The following is a 22,336-nucleotide window of genomic DNA, read 5'->3' as shown; positions in this document are numbered from 1 at the left end:
GTCTATGTCTATTAAGTGTGGCGTTTCATAAATTACTTGTTTGTTGTTGGTCTTGATTTGGTGGATGCCAAAAAGTTGAATGTTTCGTGTGGGTAGAGAGAAAAAGTGACATTGAAATTTGAGGGTTTTCTTTGATGGGACACAAGGTTTCAACGACACAGATTCTCATAATCGACACGAACAACAGCTTCGTAGTCTCGTTCGACGCGTGGCAGATGAGCCCAGAGGAGAGGTTTGCGACCATCGGGGCCCATTCTGTCTGTTGAGAATACACCGTCTGATAGGAACCTGAAAAATGTGGTATATGATGAGTTGAGGGTTGATTTTTTTGGCGTTTTAAGTTTGAAGAATGAGGTGAGGAGGGAAGGGGGTAACTTACATGTGGAAGTGGCCATTGTTGCAGGCATCGAGACATACATCGCATGGTTGAGTAACGTGGTCTGTGAGAAAGTGGGGAGGAAATGTGAGCAAAGAGCGCTGTGATGCAAAGATTTAATAGCTGATTGCTTACATCCAATGACATTTCCGCTATTCGATGGAATAAACGAGAAGGAAGAAGGTATTTGGTCAGCTTCTATAACTTGATTTCGCAAAGTACCAACAACAAAATGAATGATATATAAACATCACATACCAAGTGAGGCAGGCAACATCCCTTATTTTGCATCGGCAGTTTCGTGTAGTGTAATCCTTGTCAACAAGCTCGACTCTATAGTAACCGAAAAAAGATGAGACTAGGTTCGAGCAATGTCTGAAGTTCAACAATCAACATACCGGTTTGGTGGTAAATCTGTAGAAAACAACTCAACCTAAGCGTGAGAATACAACAAACAGTTAGACATAGTATAACCTTTCCTTCCTGTAGTGTCCAATAACAAGAAACAAAAAAGCCACATGATCAAACGCCCTGAACATACCCTCGTATCACCAAGCAAGATAGCCTTCATCCCCCTCGTACAGACCATGGAATCACAGTGCTTGCAAGTCAGGGTGCATACAATCTTTTGTCGGAAATTCTGAATAGATGAAAGCATCGTCAGTTGTCAATTGCAATGTCTGCGGTTCATTGAACGCAAGCGAGGAAAATGCAATGTACACTTACTGGATGTATGCTGGGTTGGTTTGGCGTCATGTTGTGGGAAGTAGTGTGGAGCGAGTTGGACATATCACGGCGAATGGAGACTACTGTTGGTTGTTGTTGGGGCATGTTGGATGACGATAATCTCATTTGTTGAAGGCGATGGGAGATTTGGGTGTTGGAATGGTTGATGTTGGAAAAGCAGTGAGGGTAGACCGCGTGTGTTTGAGTGCTAATAAATAGGGAGTCTATAGTATTGGAGTGTTAGGAGGATAGATCTGATGAATAACCTGGTTTGCTGTTGGTTTTTGTAGGAGCTTACCTTGACCCAAAACGAGAAACAGCAAAAGCAAAGGAATCTAAATCTATAAGCACCACGAGAGATCTAAATAATAATATATAACGGATGCTCTACCCTAATATAATAATACTCTACAACACTGACTGCCTTCCAGATCGGTATTTGTTTGATGCTAGGAAAATAATCAAATCGGCAAGTGGAAGAAGAAAATGCTACCATTGACAACTGATTGGATGTGACTTGCTGCGACTGCTGCGATCAAAACTTTGCATTTTAATCCCGCTTTCCGATAGATCAAGCGGCCGTAATTTCGACGAGTATTCGACGCAATGTAGCTGTCAACATCTGCCAACACTATTCACGTGCTCTAGGTGAAATGATGAATTGTGCTATGATCTCGTCAACGAATGTCTGAATCGAACAAGCCGCGCATTTCCTAACGATCTTTATATGAGTCTAATCTTAATTTATGTCCTATATCTTACAATGCACATGTACTTCTTTTCATCACCCAAAATGTGTACCAGCACCTCCCGCCACAATCCCAACCCCATCATGCTCTCTCCCACCACCACCACCACCGATGACCAAATGATCCTTCAACTGCCTCAGCCTCATCAACGCAGCCCCATCCGTCTTGCCACCTCCAACACCACTCAAGCCCTTATTCACATCCTCCAGAGTCATATCATACTTTTGCAACAAATCACTCAACCGCTCAGCCTCCCAATCATCTATATATACTTTATCTGCATATGTCTCGTGTGCTCTCATGCGCTCCCACGCGTCCTGCCATTGTGAGAAGAAATCGTTCGTGTTTGATGTGGGCGAGTGGTGGATTGCGTCTGTGTAGGATGAGTTTCGGAGAAAGTCCAGGACTCCGAGTCCGTCCTGTGGATGGTGGGGGAGGACTGGGGTCTGTTGGAGTGAGAGTGTAAAAGAGTCGTGAGTTGCAAAAAAATGGATTGTTCCATTTCTTTTCACATGTACTATACCTCAGCACCAGCTTCTTGATACGTGTATTCTTCAATCCAGGCTTTTGATAGTGCATCTGAGACGTGTTCTATGTGTCGAGAGTTGAGAAGTCAGTTCATTGATTTTACGAAGATGCGGTTTTTCTCTCGCTCCATTTAACTCAACAGCCAGCCTCCAACATATATCTGTCTCCAATACACACATACCAATATCATTCTCCAGACCACCCTTCAACATGAGACTCCCGTCGTACCCGTATTGCACATTGTGTTCATCAGCCTGATGATACGGTTTTCCATCCATACTAGTACCATCCCATGGAATATGCGATCTTGAGCCTGCAAATACATCATATTCGTCCGGTGTCTGGGTTATAATCCCTTTACTTCTGCTTGTACCGTAATCCAATGTTGATGAGGATGATGCAGACGATGCATGTCTGTCATCAGGTCCATATGAGTAGTCATGAACTGCAGTCCGGGCTAGTTCCGATGTGCCCTTTGAGCTTGAGCCTCGTTTCTCTTCGAAGTTGCTCATCGTCTCGCCTACGTAGCAGTTGCTGATTGCTTTTTTTTAAACACCGACAATTCGGACGAGTAGCAGTAGGTAATATATAACAGTCACGTAACGAAGACAGGGAGAATTAATACCAAATATATTTATTATTCGGTTTCTCGCTTCTACAACACGTACCAAACACAAGTTCAGCAAGCTTAACGAAACGGCCGTTTTGCCAAACATTGCTAAAAAAGCAACCAAAGCAGATCAGGGAACTAGACGTCAGACATAAGCAAGCATTGTAGCTCATTCACACCTTGACAACTGATCGATAGCGGCTACACAATTAGTGATTGATCCGGAAACTTATCTCTTAAAAAGCCTCACGCTGTCACTTGGCAGAACAGGCATCATCGCAATAGCGTACGCCCATACAAGGACAAGCACAATGTTGTTATCCAGTGTATTTGCATCCATCTTGTTGGCTGCTAGTGTCTTTGCTGATACGAGGTAAACTTGAACTGCGGATTGTGAAGCTTAAATCTTGAATAGTTTGCATCGCTTCCGTCAATCTTGAAATCTAATCAGTCTAGCTGATTTTTATTGAATAGCTATTCAGCAATATTCGACGGATCTGCTGGGAACAACTCCATCACTGGAAACGTTACCGTGAGTGCCTTCAAAGCACACTCATCACTCGAATGATCATTTTTCTGTTGGCCTAGGTGGTCACCCACTTGCTCAACCATTTAACCAACTTCCATATCACGACATAGTTCTTTCAAAGAGGATACGCATCAACCAGCACATCATCTGTCCAAATCACCGTCGCTGTATCCGGTCTCACAGCCACTACATATCCTTACCATGTCCATTTGAGCGCAATCTCAAATGCTGACTGCGCTACGGCATTAGGACACTTCAATCCTTTCGTAAGTTGTTGTGAGTTTCTTGCAACACATCCGTTTCGTTGAGGCGTATATTTTGTCCTCCATAGGTCGCTCCAACACCATACGCGTGCATCCCCTCCAACTTCTCTACATGCGAGGTCGGTGATTTGGCTGGCAAATTCGGTGCCATCATGCCCGTCTCTGGAGGTAAACATCCCCTTACACCCAAAAAAGTCCACAAACGTCTTTGCTTATCTGCTTACACTTTCACATCACAGTATACAACACGACCGCATCTTCCACCCTCCTCGCCGACCCGACAATGTCATTCAACGGCACCACCAGCATCATTGGCCGCTCAGTCGTAATTCATCAAAATGGAACTAATGCACGGTTGGCTTGTGCCAATATTCTTGTTAATTATGCTAATGCTGTTAATGCAGGAATGCATTTAATGGTTTCGAGAGTACTGGTCGGGGCTGTTGTGGGCATGAGTGTTGTGGTGTTGATCTTGGCATAGATCAATGGAGATAGTGGTGAAGGAGCTCTTTTGCATCACGATTTTTAAGTAGACTTTTTTTCATATCCCTCCTTTATTTACGAAAATGTACACAACAATGCAATATGTTTATTTGGCTGAACAAGAGAGTAGTGCAACTGTTCACGTACTCTGTTGGAGGTTTAAGAGAAACGGCGCACACCAATTTATCGTGCGAGTGCAACTACAACTTCCGAAAACAAAAAAAAACAGCACAACGACACAACACATAGCCTTCGAATAAAGCAGCACTCCTCTGCAGTAAGAGAAAAACATCATAGACCCACCTATAAAGCAAAACCCAAGACTAGCAACCCCATCTTCATAAACAGCACACCAAAAACACACTGCTGCACACCCAGGCCATGATTCTAGCAGCCATCCCAGTACTCCTCATATCCCTCTTATCACTCTCATCCGCCCAATCCATTGTCGCAACCTTCGACACCAACCCACTAAACAATGGTATTGGCGGCTCCATCCGCTTTTCTCAATCTACCTATGGCGTCAACATCTCGGTCGCGATTACGGGTCTTAAAGACACCAACGCGTACTTGTGGCATGCACACATGTATGCTATTGCGAATGGAGGTAACTGTAGTAGTGCTGGAGCTCATTGGAACCCGTATGGTGCACCTGAGGGTCAATGCGCAACGGGAAATCCAGATATGATAGCGAGTACTTGTCAAGTTGGTGATTTTGGTGAGTGGGTTTGAAAAAAGGAAGATCTTTTTGGTGTTGGTGCGCTGTTTCAGAGCTTGAAATTCGTAACTCATCTTTGTGGCTTTTTTCAGCTGGCAAATTCGGGACTTGGAAGCCTACCAATGGTGCAATCACAACCTCTTACTGGGTAAGCTTCCTCTCCATCTCCTCTGTCTCTTCACCTATTGCGATTCCTTTCAAAAGCTCATGCCATTTCAACTCTACACCAATCTAACTCTCCCCCAATTTCAAAAAGGACACAACACTAAACACAAACGCCCTCCTCGGACGCAGCGTCGTACTCCACTTGACTGACGCTGGCAAGACTCGTGTTGCATGTGCGACTATAGCACCTGGTCAAACCAATATTTATGCAGTGGCTGCCAATGCTACCACCAAGGTAGCTGCAGCTGCTCCGGCTGCTTCTCCGTGGGTTCGTACGTGTCCAGTTAAGAGGTAGATAGAGAAGCTGTATAAGTCTCAAAGGAGATTGCGGATTCATTGGTTGGGGGCTTTTCGCACGTTAAAGTAAATGATTTGAGATTTCAGCTACATACATAAAGTGTGTCACTCAAGCGACTTGTTTCGGGTTGAGAGATGTGCTGAGTTCATTTGTTGTGGCCCAAAAGTTTGTACAAGGAATGGTAAAACTCTTGGCCAACTTTATACAAGATGGCGAGAGCGAAATTTAACCACACAGAAGACACAAGCACTTTCCAGGCAAGAGTTTTCCAGGTGTATTATAGATCTACATAGAAGAATAGAAGAACCGAGATAATGAGTCTCGGAACAAATTCCTCCAAACGAAAGAAAAAAACTGAATAAAGAGATCTTGCAAGACACCCGACACCTATGGATGTGATTTTGTAAGAGTCCATATTGTCAACAAGATTACGCTTTCATTAGGCTTTACCTTGTCACCATCAGTCAACCAGACTTCTGGGAAGTTTCGTAAACAGATCCTGTCTCCGGCTCAAACGCTGTCTTTAGAGACTCCCCAAGTCATTTTTTCGTATTCTGGTGGTCGAAACAAAGCATGTGTGTTGATTTGCACGAAGCATGATCATGCAAAAGAATAGCCAGCAACTTTACAAGACACAAAGTTTCGTCGTCAACACAAAATACAGATTCATGTTGTCGTTCGAGGTGTGGGAAGGTGAGCCCAGTGCAGTGGTTTGCGTCCATCGGATTACACGTTTGTCTAATGTGAGCACACCGCCTGATAGAACCGCAAAACGGTGGGATGGCTTGCGTCCATTGAAATTTTTTTGCCTTCGGCCGTAGTACATATAGGTGGTCAACATAAAACAGGTTGTTGCAACATGGTCTGGAGCGGGTTTGATGGTGTCATAATGAGAGTGTGAGTAAGGCAAGGGAATGCTAACCGGTTGGTTCACGACAGCAAAGTCCTCCAGTTATCGAGCGACGAGCTCCATTCGGGAAGGAAGCTATCCGAGACTGGAAATGATGAGCACCAGATGCTTCCCAAGATGATTTGAAAGAAATACAAAACAACCCAATCTTTAACTACGGCGAATTTCATAGTAACGTCTTGCTCCAATGCTCCACTTTCGATTTCTGCCGCACAACAACAAGGACAGCATATCTCAAAGTATTACCCGGTCATTGTGATGCTTTGAATTGGTATTGTTGGCCCAAAAGTGTTTGATCGCGTTCATTCGCTACAAGGGCACTACGAAGAGAAGCACAGAGTAACCAGACTTGGTTTACATGCTTTAACGTTCTGACAGGATTCGATACTATCAAATTCATACCTTCTCTAAGATGCTGTATAAAGCACAATCCTCCAGGATTATAGAGCTGTTATTTTTTCTCGATGTCAGCGAGAGGTCAAAAATTACATCTTTCCCTTAAACATCCCTTCTCGACCCCTTTTCCACACTTCAAAGCAAAACAACAATCATCTCACAACCGTTAAACCCCATTTCACATCAAGGTAGGAAACTAGTTTAAATTAGAAAAAAAAAGATTCGGTTTTACCTTTTACAAGTATTATACAGTAATGTAGAATGTACACCAGTAATCAAACTGTTGATTTGCGTAAAAGCTTCGAGCGATGCTGGCGAGCTTTGTCAACAGCCTCCTCGCAGTTCGCCATGACTACCCGTGTTTGAGCCGTCACGGGCCGGATGGTTGAGAAGCCGCTGAGGGCTACATCAGCGAGCTGAAGCAAATGCTCATGGCCGGGGAGAGCTGATAGTGTAGCTAAGGCCTAAACAAAGGATGTGTATCAGGAACGGAGCAGAAAACGATACTACATTCAACAGGATATTGTTCTTTCCATCTTGTGTACCTTGACGCATGCCTCCACACTAAAAGCGGTCGGCTCACCAATCCAGGACCTTGTCATAGTGTTTACAGGGTTAGATACGAGAGCTGGAAGGCAGATTCACGTACTCACCATCTGGGGTTCAACGGCACAATAATGTCCTTTATGAAATCACACATTTGCAGTGCAGCCTTCGTGGCATCTTTCACGCTCTTATCCAGTAATGCCTCTTCAGTTGCCAATGTTTTTAGAGCAAGAATCACTCCAGGCTAAAAGTATACAATTATTAATTAGACAGGCTCAACGGAACTTTCAACTGCTCCAAGTACCTTCGAAATGGCAAGTATCGACGAATGATACATGAGATGTATAAAGATAACATTCCAAGCATTCGTGTCTCCCTTTGATGATTTGGTCCATTCGATGACACTCTGAAACCACCTTTGCAGCTTATTGCTGCCGGCCGAGGGACTTCCGTTTTGAACACTTTCAATCTTCATATGGTTTGGTAGTCTGAGATAAAAGTCTTTCAGACGTTTCTCCATTATGGGGTGAAAGTCGAGATTCTGGTGGAAGAAAAAGGAAAGACATGAATGAATATTCACGAAGGTGGGAGCGTTTTCGCGTCAAGATTTGGAGAGCGGGAGGGAGGGAAAGACATGTACCTTGAGCGTAAGCCTTCGCCTGAGATCGTCTGACAAAATAAAGGGTCAAGAGACGCCGCCATCTTATCATTTTCAAGAGCTTATAATGCATACCGTCTGGAAAATCGGATAGTTTCTCAGGTGCGATGAATCCTGGTGGCTTCCACGAGTCCTTCAAAACAAACCGTTTAGGTCAGTCAAAACTTCACCAAACTTGCAGATACCATACAACATACGAGATTATATAGTGTAGTCACACGTGTCGCCAGCCCGTTCAATCGAAAGATCTCGATGCACGCCTGCACAGCGTCTACCATGTCGCTCTCTACGATAGCCGGCATGGCTCCTGTCCTGGGGTCTATTGTCATCCACGTTCGCTCGGAGCATGGGAACGTCACATTTGACACCTCGTCCAACTCTGATTTGTCTCGTAATGTTATGGAGGGTTGATTGGTCATGAGGGCGACAGCTAAATGTTTCGACGTATCGATAAAAGTAAAAGTTAGTCCTGATGAAACATGACCTGTCATGTGGTGTTCTGCAGTTTTACCTCTTTCAGCTCCACAGAGACAAAACCATGTCCTCCTGCGCGTCTCTTCTTCCAAGAACGTCTGCGGCTCGAGCAGGCGCTTCTGTGTCAAAATATCTGGGTCTTGATCCATTTGAAGAAACATCATCAGCCTATAACGGAACGGGCTGTAAGATATGATATGTTGTAACATAGACATGGTGACAATTTCCGAACCTTGAAGCGAGTCTCACGAATTCGATGCACAGCTTTTCTAAAGAGGTAGGGATAATTTTTAGCGAAAATCTGAGCTCTCTGACGCAAAGACAACGACCGTACGTTCACCAGCTCGAACAAAGAAGTACGCCATAATGATGATTGCATGTAGATTATCAACAGACGGGTTTTGTAGTGCGTTACCCAACAAGGCATGACATTTTTTAATGTATCCCCAACCTCGATGAACCGGGTCTGCAACACCCAGTTCAAGCAGGGCGGGTTGAGACGACACAGACGCGCCTAGACTGATTGAGTAAAGCAATTGCAAGTAAACCACGAGTGCTGTCTGATCACATACCTATGGAACATAAGGAATGAAACAGTATGGGGCTTTTGGGCTTTACGCTAAAGTCCATGTGCGATGGAGGATGTAAGAATGAGACCCGAGGAGCAATTGGATAGACGAAATTGAAAACGGAACGAATCAAGTCCGTAACATCGATACGATCCAACGGGTGAAATTGTACTATAAGGGAACTTGTCAGAGCTGACTTTATGCATCCCGTACGGACTAGATCGTTGACACTACCTTGAGGCGGTATGGGGACCTTGTTATATCTGGTAGGTACCCATCGAGGGCTTACGTTTATCGATGAATAAACACCATTTGGGAGTTCGAGGATGAATGCAGGGGGCGTTGGCAGCGAGAAATCAAAGGCAGAATGTGCCAAATCAAAACCAAACATCACGTGGGAGCTTCTAGTGGTAGTGTCCTACGAGTCGAGGCAACATGTGTTTGGTTACATCCAGCAAGTCCAACTTGAAAAGCTCATCGGTTGAGGTAAAACAAACGCATCAATGTAGCGTAATTCGAGAGTAGAGATAGTGTGCATACCAGTCTTTGTATTCTTTTGCTCTTCTCCTCATTGTCCTTCTAAATAGTGCAATGTCAAGATCACGATCAATGTGGTTTTCGCTCCAGGAAAACGGGCTCGACTCACGTCTTCTGAAGGCGTCTCCACAGATGCCTGTATAGAGACGACCTCATCAACTCTCTTCCTCTTCATCACACTCCCGTCAAACCACGTGCACGGAAGACCACTAAAAATCGAGGTAGAAAGAGAGTAAGCCACGCGGTTTTAGCATGATTAATGCATTTGCGTGATTCAATAGAAGTCTCTAGTAGCTAAACCGCACCTTGTTTTGTTTGAATTTATCGTAGCTCAGCCGTCATCAACATTCTACTCGGCCGGAACAAAACGGACGAAATTGGACGAGTTCTAGACCGTCAAGGACAATTCAGGAGAGAGCTTTTACGCGTCATTACGTGTCTTTAACCTTTAAGGCATAAGCAGTGTCGGATCTCACGTTTCTTGTTGTTTGAACTCGAACAACCATATTCTGGTCATGTTGACGCATTCAAGCAAATTCAAGAAAATACAAGAGTTTCCAAACGAGTTCCCTCGAGGCTAGCTACCATAGCGTCAAACCACTTTGATCCTCCAAACTACCCGACCAAGACACAACAATCAAAAATACCATCCAACTGCGATATAGAATAACATTTACATTACAAACTAATATCTTACAAGTATCGACATAGGATACAGCATCCATGCAATTCCAACATGATTGTACTATGAGATTTTGCAAATCAGGTGTTCCAGGTCATCATTTCTTCAGTTGGAGCGATATTCTTGTGCCTTCTCGATTGCCTGTCTACAATTAACCGTTACTGAACGTGCTAGAGCCATGTAGGGCCGTATTCCCTGGAAGCCATTGACTGCTACCTCGGCGAGGTGGAGAAGATGTTCTTGGTCGGGGAGAGCAGACAGAGTGGCCAAAGCCTAAATCAAACACATTCAAATCTCATCGATTCCAGAGATACTGACTTCTCTCACTTTACCTTGACGCAAGACTCGACTCCGAAACTCGCCCACTCGCCCATTAACTCCCTTTAATAGTGATTTTTATAGGTTAGAGTGGGTTTCAAGCCTGAGGGGGAAAACTGCCAGAACTTACCATTTAGGGTTCAGCGGTATGATGACATCTTGTATCAGATTGAATATTTGAATTGCGGAACTCTTGGCATCATTCACGTGCTTGTTTGTCAGTGCCTCCTCCGGTTTTAGCGTTTTCAGAGCGAGAATAACGCCAGGCTAACAAGCGAAATCTGTAAGAAACGACATCATTCAAATGTCAGTCGGATTCAATAACCTTTGCGATGGCCAGTATCGAAGTATGAAACACTATGTGCGCAAAGATAACGTTCCAGGAATTCGTGTCAAACTTCGAGTCAAGTGCCCGGTCCAGCACACCCTTGAACCAGGTCTGCAGCTTACTGCTACCAACTGGGCTTGTACCGTGGGCGCTTTCAATCCTCATGTAGCTCGGCAGTCGGAGATAAAAGTCTTTGAGACGTTTTTCCATGATGGGCTGAAAGTCCAAGTTCTAATTTGGTGCACATGAGGTTAGTACAACGGAAATGGCACCCTCGTGTTATCCGTTGCTTTTGGAAAATGAGCAGGAAAAACACACCTTGAGCGTTAGCTTTCGTCTCAAATCGCCTAAGAAATGAAAGCAAGTCCAGTTTTTTGTGGCAAGTCAAAGACAGCAAGCGCGCTGGTACCATCAGGAAAGTCGGACAGTTTCTGGGACGCGAGGTATCCCGGTGGCGTCCAGGAATCCTGTGGAAACATTCAAATTAACGAGACCCAAATCGAAAAACGACTTAGAGTAGACATATCGTACGAGGTTGTATAAGGTTGTTATCCGCATTGTAAGCTCGTACAGCCTACAGACTTCGATGCAGACTTGCACAGAATCAACCATGTCACTCTCCACAAAATCTGGCATTTTCCCCGTCTTGGGGTTGATGACCATCCACGTCGCCTCTGAGCAGGGACGTGTCACATTAGAAACCTCGTCCAGCTCGGACTGGTCTGGAAGCGTTATTGAGGGTTCATTGGTCATTATCGCAATGGCTATTGGAAATCCGAGAAAAAGCGTTCACTATGGAGAAAACGTGGATGCTAAAAGATCCTTCTCATACCTCGTTCAGGACCGCACAAGGCAAACCACGTCCGCCTGCGAGTTTCTTCTTCCAGAAAGGTTTGAGGCCTCAGCAAGCGTTTCTGTGTCAAAATATCTGGGTCTTGGTCCATCTGGAGAGTCATCATCATCCTATATGCCAGCGTCAAAAAGTGCGGTTGTAAGTCATTTTGTCGGAATTCCCGGACCTGCATGCCAGCCGAACGAATTTAAAGCATAGCCTTTCTACAAAAACGAAACAACGTTAGCATGAAAGTAAAAAAGAAGAAAATTGAACTTTAGAGACGTACGTTCACCAACTCGAACACAAAATGAAAACATCAGTCCAAGAGCATGAACGATTTCAACTGATGGGTTTTGCATTGCGTCGTCCAGTAATGCATAACACTTTTCAATGTATGCCCATCCACGATGCACTGGGTCAGAGACCCCAAGATGAAGCAGTGCCGGTTGTGATGACACAGTCGCACCTAAGTTTCTAAAGATGAAAACCAAAAACAAGTGACCAACTAATTGAGTCAAACCCAACCATACCTAGAGCACATATGGCATGAAACAACAAGGGATTTTTGCTCTTGGTGAAATCCAAGTGTGTTGGAGGATGCAAAAACACGAAACGGGGAGCGATTGGATAGAGGAACCGAAAGAAGGACTGGACTAGGTCTTTGACATCCACACGATCAAGCGGGCACATGGGTACTAATAAATAGAACTGGTTTAGAGTAGTAACATGTAAATCAGGAGATCGTCGAGCCTACCTTGAGGTGGTATAGGGACCGTGTTGTATCGGGTAGGTGCCCATTCAGACCCCATATTGATTGACGACCATGATGGACTAGCTGGCACGTCGAGGTTAAATCCAGGAGGAGTAGGCAAGGAGAAATTAAAACCATTTCGACCGAAATCGATCATCACGTTGGTGTGTCTGGGGGTTGTGTCCTATGGGGTGGGGCGGGGCAAAGTAATAATCAGCCACACTGTTGATTTAGCTAGCAGCGAATCACGGCAAATTGGCATCTAATGTCTTTACGCCCAAAAAACTGTAATAATAATAGAGAGAGTTTTCGTACCAGTTTCCGTAGTCGTTTGGGCTGATCATAGTCGTCCTCGTCCTCCTAAGACGTGTGAAGATAATGTCAAGATTCATGCAAACTGAGCCAGGCAAAACTAAATCATTGCTTACGTCTTCGAACCACGATTTCCTAGCCATTGAATGCAGAGGGACGACCTGATCTATTCCTTTCCTCTTCATCTAGAAGACAAACAAACTGTCAGACGCACAAGTTGATTTGTTGGAATAGATGACTACAAAGAGAACGTTAGAGGCACGTTTTTACAAGTTTTACGAGACTATTCTCGATTATTTAACGTCAGATTATTGTTATCTTTTGCTATGGCGAGTTCATACGTATTACGTTTCATCCTTGCTTACCTTTGGGTCGCTCCACTCCGGTAAACTGGATTTGTTTCTCGCGGTTGTTGGAAGAACTTGCAGACGTCAGACCAAAACAACTGTCACGTGTTTGAATTTATTTGGTTGTTCTCGATACTCACCATTCTCATCCGTCTCAAAATTCAACTCTTCCGGTGAACAAACTGGAGCAACCTTGTGTATAAGGATTGGATCGCTTCAGTCTATAGTAGTCCTCTTTGAAGAGCACAAGCCCACTCAAGAAAATTGCCAAATTAAAACTAGTAAGTTAAATTCAATCCAGTAGTTTACAACTATTGACACAGTATACATTTTGCACAGTTGATATACTGTAACTCCAAACTAGAGTCCATGAGAATTGTAACAGCATTCCATGTCATTTCATTTGCTTGACGCGGTGCTCCTTTGCCTTTTCAATAGCCTGCGTGGCATTCTTTATTACGAGACGCGCTAGGCCCGAGATGGGCCTTATACTTGAGAAGCCTTTGAGTGCTACTTCAGCCAGTTGAAGTAAATGCTCGTGGCCAGGCAGAACGGACAAAGTGGCAAAAGCCTACAACATGAGAGGTTAGCATCATTCTTTAATTCAGAGACACTGCTTCAGACGCTTACCTTGACGCAAGCCTCGGCCCCAAAGCTTGTCCACTCGCCAATAAACTCCCTGTAGTAGTGGCTCTGGGTTAGTTTGTGCGAATGGTTGAGAAACGAATTGCAAGTGCTCACCATCTAGGATTCAGCGGTACGATGACATCTTGTATAAAGTTGAATATCTGAAACGCAGATATCTGGCCATCCATCACGTTTCTGTCCATTGAGGCTTCCACTGCTGTCAGTGTTTTCAGAGCAAGAATTACTCCAGGCTAACAAAACCACATTGTAAGAAAACACAAAGCCCAAACTGGACGTCAAGTTTCAAACATACCTTCGCAATACAAAGTATAGAAGTATGATACATGAGGTGTATAAAGACGACGTTCCAAGCATTCGTGTCCACTTTCGACAATTTCGTCCACTCCAACACACCCCTAAACCAACCTTGTAGTCCACTACTCCCGACCGCCTTGTTATCATGGGCACTCTCTATCTTCATGTAGCTTGGTAATCGGTGATAAAAGTTTCTAAGGCGTTTTTCCATGATGGGTTGAAAGTCCAGATTCTGGATTGTCGTGAACAGTGAGTATACGAAAATGACGCTCTTCTGTCAATGGTACATTACAAGACGAAACCAAAGCACACCTTGAGCGTAAGCCTTCGCCTCAGATCGTCTGAAAACAAAAGGAATTGGAAGGCATTTAGTTTCCTGTTGGTAATTAAATCAAAGAACGGGTCCATACCATCAGGAAAATCAGATAGTTTCTGAGAGGCGAAGAATCCTGGTGGTGCCCAAGAGTCCTTTTCGAAATGTTCGCGTCAGGATGAAGAAAGCAGAAATGGGCAGTTGACGCATGTGGCTGATAATAGGAGCAACGTACGAGATTGTACAAAGTTGTTTCTCGTATAGAGAGTGTGTAAAGCCTGCAAACCTCTATACTAGCCTGTACAGAATCAACCATGTCACTTTCCACCAACGCTGGCATTGCTCCACTCCTTGGATTTATGGCCATCCACGTTTGCTCTGAGCACGGAAATGTAACGTTTGATACTTCATCCAATTCAAACTTGTCTCGTAGTGTTAGCGACGTTTGGTTCGTCATAATCGCCATGGCTGATAGGAACCATAGTGTCAATATGTAGCGAAAATAGCTGAATATGTGGCTAATACACCTTACCTTGTTCAGGAGCATGTAGGCAAAACCACGTCCGTCTGCGTGTCTCCTCTTGTAGGAAGGTCTGAGGCTGCAACAGACGCTTCTGAGTCAAGATATCTGGGTCCTGATCCATTTGTAGGAGCATCATCATTCGGGCGCCAAGTCGCATGAAATCTATAGCTAGTTTTGCTAAAACCGAGGAATGTTTTGAGATTGCAGTTGTTGGTGAAATTGGACTTGATGATGCAAAGACGAACTTACGTTCACCGGCCCGACTAAAGAAGTGTGACATCACAGCTAGAGCCTGCACCGTCTCAACAGATGGGGTCTGTATTGCTTCACTCAACAGAGCATGGCACAATTCTATATAAATCCATCCACGATGAACCGGTTCCGAAGCATTAAGCTGAATCAGTGACGGTTGAGACGATACGGAGGCACCTAAGGTCAAGAAGACAACAACTGAATACCCTTTACTGACGATATCGTATATCTTCAACGTTTCAAACCTATTGCACATATGGCATGAAGCAGCAAGGGACTCCTGGGTCTGCTGAAATCTAAATGTGATGGAGGATGTAGGAAGGATGACCGCGGAGCAATTGGATAGATGAACTTGAAGTATGATCGAATGAGGTCTTTCACGTCAATACAGTCCAAAGGGTGGATTGGTACTATCATACACAAACACTTGTTCAGACTCATTTTTGCAAACCGTAAGTGCCAGGTCGTTGAAACTACCTTGAGACGGTACGGAGACAATACTGGATCTGGTAGGCAGTCTGACTGTCCATGGACCTGCAGATGCGCCAATCGGAATTGGAAAATCAAAGTCAAACGCAGGAACAGTTGGCAATGAGAAATCCAAATCAGAATATCCCGAATCCAAGCCAAATATCACGTTAGCAGGCTTGGTGGTCGTGTCCTGTGGAGAAATCTCGGGTGTATCAATTGGAGCAAGCAATCGAATCAGCAAATTGGCAATCTCGAAAGCTAAAGCTTTCAGAAAACATGCATCTTTGTGTTATGAGATACGGGAAATTCATACCAGCCTCCGTCTTCGTTTGCGCCTCTCCTCCTTGTCCTCCTAAAAATTTCAAATAGTCAAATCTATGGATGTGGTCACGGAAAACAAACCAGACCCACGTCTTCTGAAGACGTCTTCACAGATGCCTGTAGAGAGACGACATCATCCACTCCCTTCCTCTTCATTAACAGAGCATATGGTGAGTCACGTCACCTTCCTTCACCTGCAAGATCACTAGTCACAGACGAAGGTGGTCGAACTGTAAGAGACAATCTGAGATATTCACAATTATTCAACGTTAGAACGTTCTGCTGTGGCCAACATTGCATACCTTCCTCCGTTCTTCTAGGTGCTGGCTCAAGGTCTGATGCATCAACTGGAGGCTTTTCGGCTGGAAGAAATTGCCCTGGTTTCCGACAAAACCAACTCTTCCAGGGAAACACTTATCACGTGTTCAAACGTGTTTTATGTCTATTATTGCTTTCAAAGCATTCAAACCTCCTGGAGTTCTACTCTAATGTTGATGAACGTCTTGAACATTTTGACGCATTCAAACGTCGTATATCATTTTTCGTCAAAGCAACCATCAGCGCTTCAGTATAGAAAGCCTTTAGCAACCACGCAAAAACATTCAATAATTTCACTCAATGAGAAGGAGTAAATTAAAAATCAAGGATATCTTACAGGTATCGAGGCATGTTACATTGTGCGGCTTAAACCTTGTCAACATGATTACAGTATCTTGAGGTTATTGCATCCAAGTCCAGGACTTCCCGATGCGATTTGTGCATATGTCCTCTTGTCTATTTCTTTAGTCTAGAATGATGTCGAGCTTTCGCAATTGCCTCGTTGCAATTGTTTACGACTAGACGGGCCAGCGCCGAGTAAGGGCGTATAGTCGCGAAGCCCTTCAGTGCCATATCAGCGAGCCGAAGGAAATGCTCATTGCCAGGCAGAGCAGATAACGTGGCCAGAGCCTAAACCCAATAAACTTTAAAATCAATGATTTCGGCAATTCAAAGATACCGCTTTTGTCGCTCACCTTAACGCAGGAGTCAACGCCGAACCCCGTCCACTCTCCAAAAAGGTCCCTGCGATAGTAATGCTAGTTTAGGGGGTGTCCGAGCGAGAAAACATTCAGTGCTTACCACGTAGGATTGAAAGGAACGATGATATGTTGTATGAAACTAAGTATCTGTAGTGCCGAAGTCTTTGCATCGTTCACGTTCTTGTCCATCAGTACCTCTTCCGCTGACAGTGTCTTCAGAGCGAGAATCACTCCAGGCTACCAAAAATACCAAGGCGTAAGCAAACGAGGTAAAAACTGCACATCAAGTCCCACATTTGAACCATACCTTCGCAATGCCTAGTATCGCAGTATGATACATGATGTGTATTAAGATGACGTTCCAGCCGTTGGTTGTCCCATTCGGTGTTCGTGAGCACTCCAACACATTCTTGAACCAGCTTTGAAGTTTACTACAGGCTGTGGGGCTTCCATAGACACATTCTATCTTCATGTAGCTGGGTAACTTGAGATAAAAGTCTCTGAGGGCTCTTTCCATGACAGGCCGAAAGTCCAAATTCTAAAAGCAGTAGAGGATGAATATTTATGATTTGTTTTCTCATGGTACCGCACTTTGTAAGATAAAAGAATAGACCTTGAGCGTGAGTCCTCGCCTTAAATCATCTAGAAGAAAGACAGTTAGTTCCCATCGTGGATTTCACAAAGCAACAAATCGTCACCATCGGGAAAATCGGATAGTTTCCGAGCTGCAGCATGTCCTGGCGGTGCCCAAGAGTCCTTTTAAAATGATCCACGTCAGTAAATGATCTCAAATTGCGTTGTAAGCACAAACCTACGAGACTGTATAGGACAGTCACCCGTACAGACAGCGTGAACAGCCTACACACTTCGATACAGGCCTGTATAGAATCAACGAGATCGCTCTCTACAACCGCTGGCATCGCTCCAGTCCTGGGGTTTATAGCCATCCATGTCCTTTCTGAGCACGGTAGTGTCACCTTTGAGACTTCAGACAGCTCGTAGGGGTCTCGAAGTGTTATTGAAGTTTGGTTGGTCATCGCTGCAGTACCTGATGAAACAAATATAAATTCATGAGTCGACGACAGCGAAAACATAGATATGGGGTTTATTTATTCGGCATTTTCAAGCCCAACCTTGTTCAGGACCATGAACACAAAACCACGTCCGCCTGCGAGTCTCTTCTTCTAAAAATGTTTGAGGCTTCAACAAATGTTTCTGAGTTAAAATATCTGGGTCTTGATCCATATCTAACAACATAAGCATCCTATACCACAGAAAATTTCAGTCCACAAATGCGCTATTATTTCGTGCAGATTGCTGCAAGTTTTCAAATACCTGGCAGACAGTCGCACGAATTGCATCGTCAGCTTTTCTAAAGAACATGAATTGCGTGAGTGGCGACATCATGTCAGTTACATTCAAAAACAAGCTTACGATCGTCAGCTCGACTGAAAAAATGCGACATCAATAAAAGAGCCTGTACCGTATCCACTGACGGATTTTGTAATGCTTCACCCAGGATTTCATGACATTTCTCTATATAACCCCATCCACGATGAACCGGGGATGCAGCATCAAAATGAAGGAGTGCCGGCTGAGAAGAAACAGAAGCGCCTAAGTGTTTCGTAAAGTTCAATCATATATTTCATAATACAAGTAGAGACAAACAAGTTTTCACAAACCTATGGCGCAAATGGCATGAAACAGCAACGGGCTTTTGGGCTTGATGCCAAAGTCCATGTGAGTCGGCGGATGAAGATATGCAACTCTTGGAGCAATGGGATACACGAACTGAAAAAAGGACTGGACTAGATCTTGAACATCAATGTAATCAAGAGGGTGCATTTGTACTAAAGAAACCACAAAGTTAGGAATTTTGGGTAACTCGTCAGTGCTATACCGTCGGTACCTTGAAGCGGTATGGAGACGCTGTTCGGGCTGATAGCTAGCCTCGCTGTCCATGCAGCAGCTGGTTTATATGGTTGTGGGGCTTCAAAGTCGAATAGAGGAACAGTTGGCAACGACAAGTCATAGTCGAAAGCAGGGATATCTAGCTCCCAATCAGGCCATATCACGCTGACAGGTTCAGGCGTGGTGGATTCCTGCCGAGTCTAAGAACACCAACATAAATTGAAGCAATCAGCACATTGGCTTGCAAAAGGTGTAGTTGGGAACCAAAAGTCCTAATGCAATTCCTTTAGCAAATATAAAAGCTTTCATACCAGGCTCCGTTGTCGTCTTCGCTTGTGATCTTGGTTGTCCTAATTTGCCATGGTACAGTGTAAGATTCATGCGAATTGCCCATAGAAAACCAACAATCCTACGTCTTCTAAAGGCGTCGTCACAGTCATCGATGACTGTAAAGGGACGACCCCAACTATTCTTTTCCCTTTCATAAACAGAACATAGCGTTGATTCCTGGACTAGATCTCTTCAAAACAAGACGTTGAGTTAAGAAACTCGGATATGCTATGATATTTAATGCCAGAAGTCTCATTTAAAATTTTGATATACCTTCTTCCTTTTCTTTAGGTCGCTCGAGCCTCCATCAACTTTCAAGTTTTTATTTTTCGGACGGAACAGCCAAAGTTGCAAGGGACTTTACGATTCACGACCAAGAACGGGACTTCTTTTACGTGTTTCAACGGGATTCATATTATTCCCAATTGTCTCGCAATCCGGGTTTGCAGTTGGCTCAAGTAACCATCGTTGGAACATTTCGACGCATTCAAGCAACTCTCCTTCACTCAAGACAAACGGTTCAGTAAGTACCTACTCACTAAATCACAGATTCATTACCAAACGCTATCGGTATAGGTTGGAAATAGAAAAGCCTTACCAAAAACCTCACACAGGTTCCTTCTCAAAAACAGACGACTGTTTAGCGACGATGACGTGGAGTACATTTCACTGGAGCTCCAGATGCCAGAGCTTTTCCACCGGGTGTTACTGGTGATCCATTGAGAACAATGTCTGCACATGCAATCCTGGTCTATTGGTTTAAAACACGAGCGTATATGTCAGTTTTCTGTCTTCAAGTCAAGAACGAGCGACAATAGCAAAAAATGCATACCTTGGTAGCATCTTTCAAATGAATGACAACACTTTTCCCTTGGATTTGCGCCAATGTGAATGAATGGTCTATACCCGTGTTGGTTCCCCCTTTCGTAAGGGCTCCAAACTTGCCAGCAACTTAAAAACAACATTGAAAAAGAGGCAGAACGAGACAAATATGCACGTCAACCTGAAATATCAAACATACGATTGCCCGTAGCACAGGTAGTATTCCAAGTCTTGTCATTTGACGTACAGTTGGTTGCCTCTTCATTGATATTGAGCAGGTTGAGATGTCCACCAGCGGACGTGCAATTGTTGTTTGTGATGGATTTTACGTGAATGTGCCATAGGAATTCGGGGCCGTCGAGTTTGTCCAGACCCGTGACATCTGCACGGATACGGATGGCACCGTCCGAGTCGACGAAGGTGACGGAGCCACCGATTCCCTTTTGGTTTCCTGTGAATTTGGCAATGAGTCTTTGTGGAATGGTTGGGAGGAAGAAGGATTTAGTTTGGTGTTGTGTGATGAAGTGGTGAAGGAGAAGATTAAGTCAAGGTATTCAGCAGCGATTATGGTCTTTTTTTTCTCCAGATGATGACAATGTTGTGGGAGTGCAAATGACACCACAATTTGGTCGTATTTCAAAGACTCGAGAAAACGACACTAAGGCAAAGATGTATAATGCATTTTGCTTTTGATCATCAAATCGTAGCAGGACTTACCCTTCTGAGTGGACCATGGCAATCATGCCAAGTACCAAAATCATTGATTGATTAAACATTCTTCCTTTCGTTATGGTGATTTACGACGTATGTTGAAGTGGGTGGCTGCTCACAAAGATACTGAGTTGCCAAGATAGGCAAGTTAAGATCGTAGAACTCCTGATCAACAAGTGTACCCGATTTTTGTCGTTTGGCAAAGTAGATCAATAGTGGAGCTTGTTGTGGGTTTTTTCGAGCTACGTCCGCTAAAATCTCCAATTCGTCGAGCTCCACCGTGTTGGTCGATTTAACCGGACTCGAATTGAGGTGGCAAACAGATTATCACTAAACAAAAACAAATTTATAACCTCCTCCCCTACCACTGTAAATTCACGAATGAACTGACTGTTTATGTAACTCACACGCATTGTTGTTACAACACTTTCACAATACAAAGACACCAAGACTCTTTCACACAAAAGACATCTGCCGTCCTTTGCGTCACTTTGGGGTTTTACTAGGCTTGGGAGAAGTAGCAACACCTTTGCTAGGCTTGGGAGTTGCTCCAAGCTTGTTGGGTTTGGCAGTAGCAAGAGGAATTGCTTTTCCCTTTTCTGGTTTGGGACTCTCCAACACAGCACCGGGTTCGGGACTTGCCAATTTGAGGTTAGCTCCTTTTGCGACAGTTGTTGCGCCAGCACTTCCAACAATGTCTGTGCATGCAAGCCTTGTCTGCAAGGATTTTGGATTACAGTCAGTGACGTGTTTTCGAAACTTGTGAGGTGTAATTTTCAGATGAGGGTACCTTTGCAGCATCATTCTTGTGGATGACGATACTACGACCTTGCAAATCAGCCAAGGAGAACGTATGATCGACGCCAGTATGAGTTCCATTCTTACTTAGTAGACCAAGCTTGCCAGCGACTAAATAAGAGAGATAAATAATGTGAGTGTTTGATCAATCACTGATTTGGTGGAGACTCGTATCAAAGCTTTCTTTGCCGAACTCACGATTTCCAGTAGCACAATTCGTAGGCCAAGTATTGTCATCCTTAGTACAATTACTAGTCTCCTCATTGATATTCAACAAATTGAGATGACCACCCGCAGTAGCACAATCATTGTTTGTTATCTTGTTTACGTGAATGTGCCATAAAACTGGTTCGTTTAAAGGTGCTAGACCAGTGATTGCTGCACGGATTCGAGTGGCATTGTTATTGCCTGAGAATGTCACTGTGCCTCCGATGCCCATCTGAGAGCCGGAAAGGGTTGCTACCATTCTGTATACAAATACAATACGAGTTTTTTTGGGGGCTCAGTGCTCTTGCGATTAAAATAACATATTGGTTCATTGTGAAAAGCAAGGAATCGAAAGACCACATGGTGGTCATGACTTTCCGACTGCTACACAACTCAAATCTTTTATTGGACTTACTGGGATTGAACCATTCCAATCAAAGCAATGATCAAAGTTGTCGACCTTAACATTGTGACCTTTCTGGTTTTCAAGTTGGTGCTTCTCATAGTTGTGTGTTGAGATACTGGTACACTGAGATAGGGGGCTTCAAAAATGTCTTTGCTGCAAACCAAACTTGCTATCTCCATCTTTTGTCGATTAAAAGTTGGAA

The 22,336-nt window shown here is 44.1% G+C and overlaps 2 protein-coding genes across 2 annotated transcripts; both read right to left on the bottom strand.

Annotated features, from left to right (window-relative positions):
• Positions 1–149: 149 nt before the first annotated feature.
• SmJEL517_g03953 (uncharacterized protein) lies at positions 150–1,207 on the bottom strand (the record flags this gene model as incomplete). The annotated part of the gene is made up of 7 exons (XM_031169881.1): positions 150–288; positions 380–440; positions 512–528; positions 635–709; positions 775–809; positions 918–1,016; positions 1,103–1,207. 7 exons carry the CDS (start codon positions 1,205–1,207, stop codon positions 150–152), a joined length of 531 nt encoding a protein of 176 aa, XP_031024194.1.
• Positions 1,208–10,322: 9,115 nt separating this feature from the next.
• On the bottom strand, positions 10,323–21,987 carry SmJEL517_g03952 (uncharacterized protein; the record flags this gene model as incomplete). The annotated part of the gene is made up of 44 exons (XM_031169880.1): positions 10,323–10,490; positions 10,550–10,598; positions 10,666–10,802; positions 10,861–11,094; positions 11,182–11,210; positions 11,273–11,330; positions 11,395–11,627; positions 11,696–11,826; positions 11,883–11,919; positions 11,985–12,164; positions 12,229–12,393; positions 12,453–12,633; positions 12,765–12,809; positions 12,878–12,946; positions 13,521–13,679; positions 13,739–13,787; positions 13,850–13,986; positions 14,049–14,282; positions 14,363–14,518; positions 14,650–14,831; positions 14,896–15,063; positions 15,136–15,315; positions 15,384–15,548; positions 15,616–15,859; positions 15,923–15,961; positions 16,021–16,080; positions 16,765–16,878; positions 16,944–16,992; positions 17,050–17,186; positions 17,257–17,487; positions 17,563–17,591; positions 17,648–17,705; positions 17,765–17,997; positions 18,083–18,213; positions 18,285–18,321; positions 18,384–18,563; positions 18,632–18,799; positions 18,859–19,060; positions 19,861–19,941; positions 20,023–20,141; positions 20,212–20,463; positions 21,227–21,440; positions 21,514–21,632; positions 21,720–21,987. 44 exons carry the CDS (start codon positions 21,985–21,987, stop codon positions 10,323–10,325), a joined length of 6,111 nt encoding a protein of 2,036 aa, XP_031024193.1.
• Between the last annotated feature and the right edge of the window lie 349 nt (positions 21,988–22,336).

This window comes from Synchytrium microbalum (assembly GCF_006535985.1).
Source record: "Synchytrium microbalum strain JEL517 chromosome Unknown SmJEL517_scf0023, whole genome shotgun sequence".
NCBI classification, from domain to species: domain Eukaryota; kingdom Fungi; phylum Chytridiomycota; class Chytridiomycetes; order Synchytriales; family Synchytriaceae; genus Synchytrium; species Synchytrium microbalum.
Note: the sequence above shows the minus strand (reverse complement) of the source record. Positions and strands in the feature narration are given on the sequence as shown.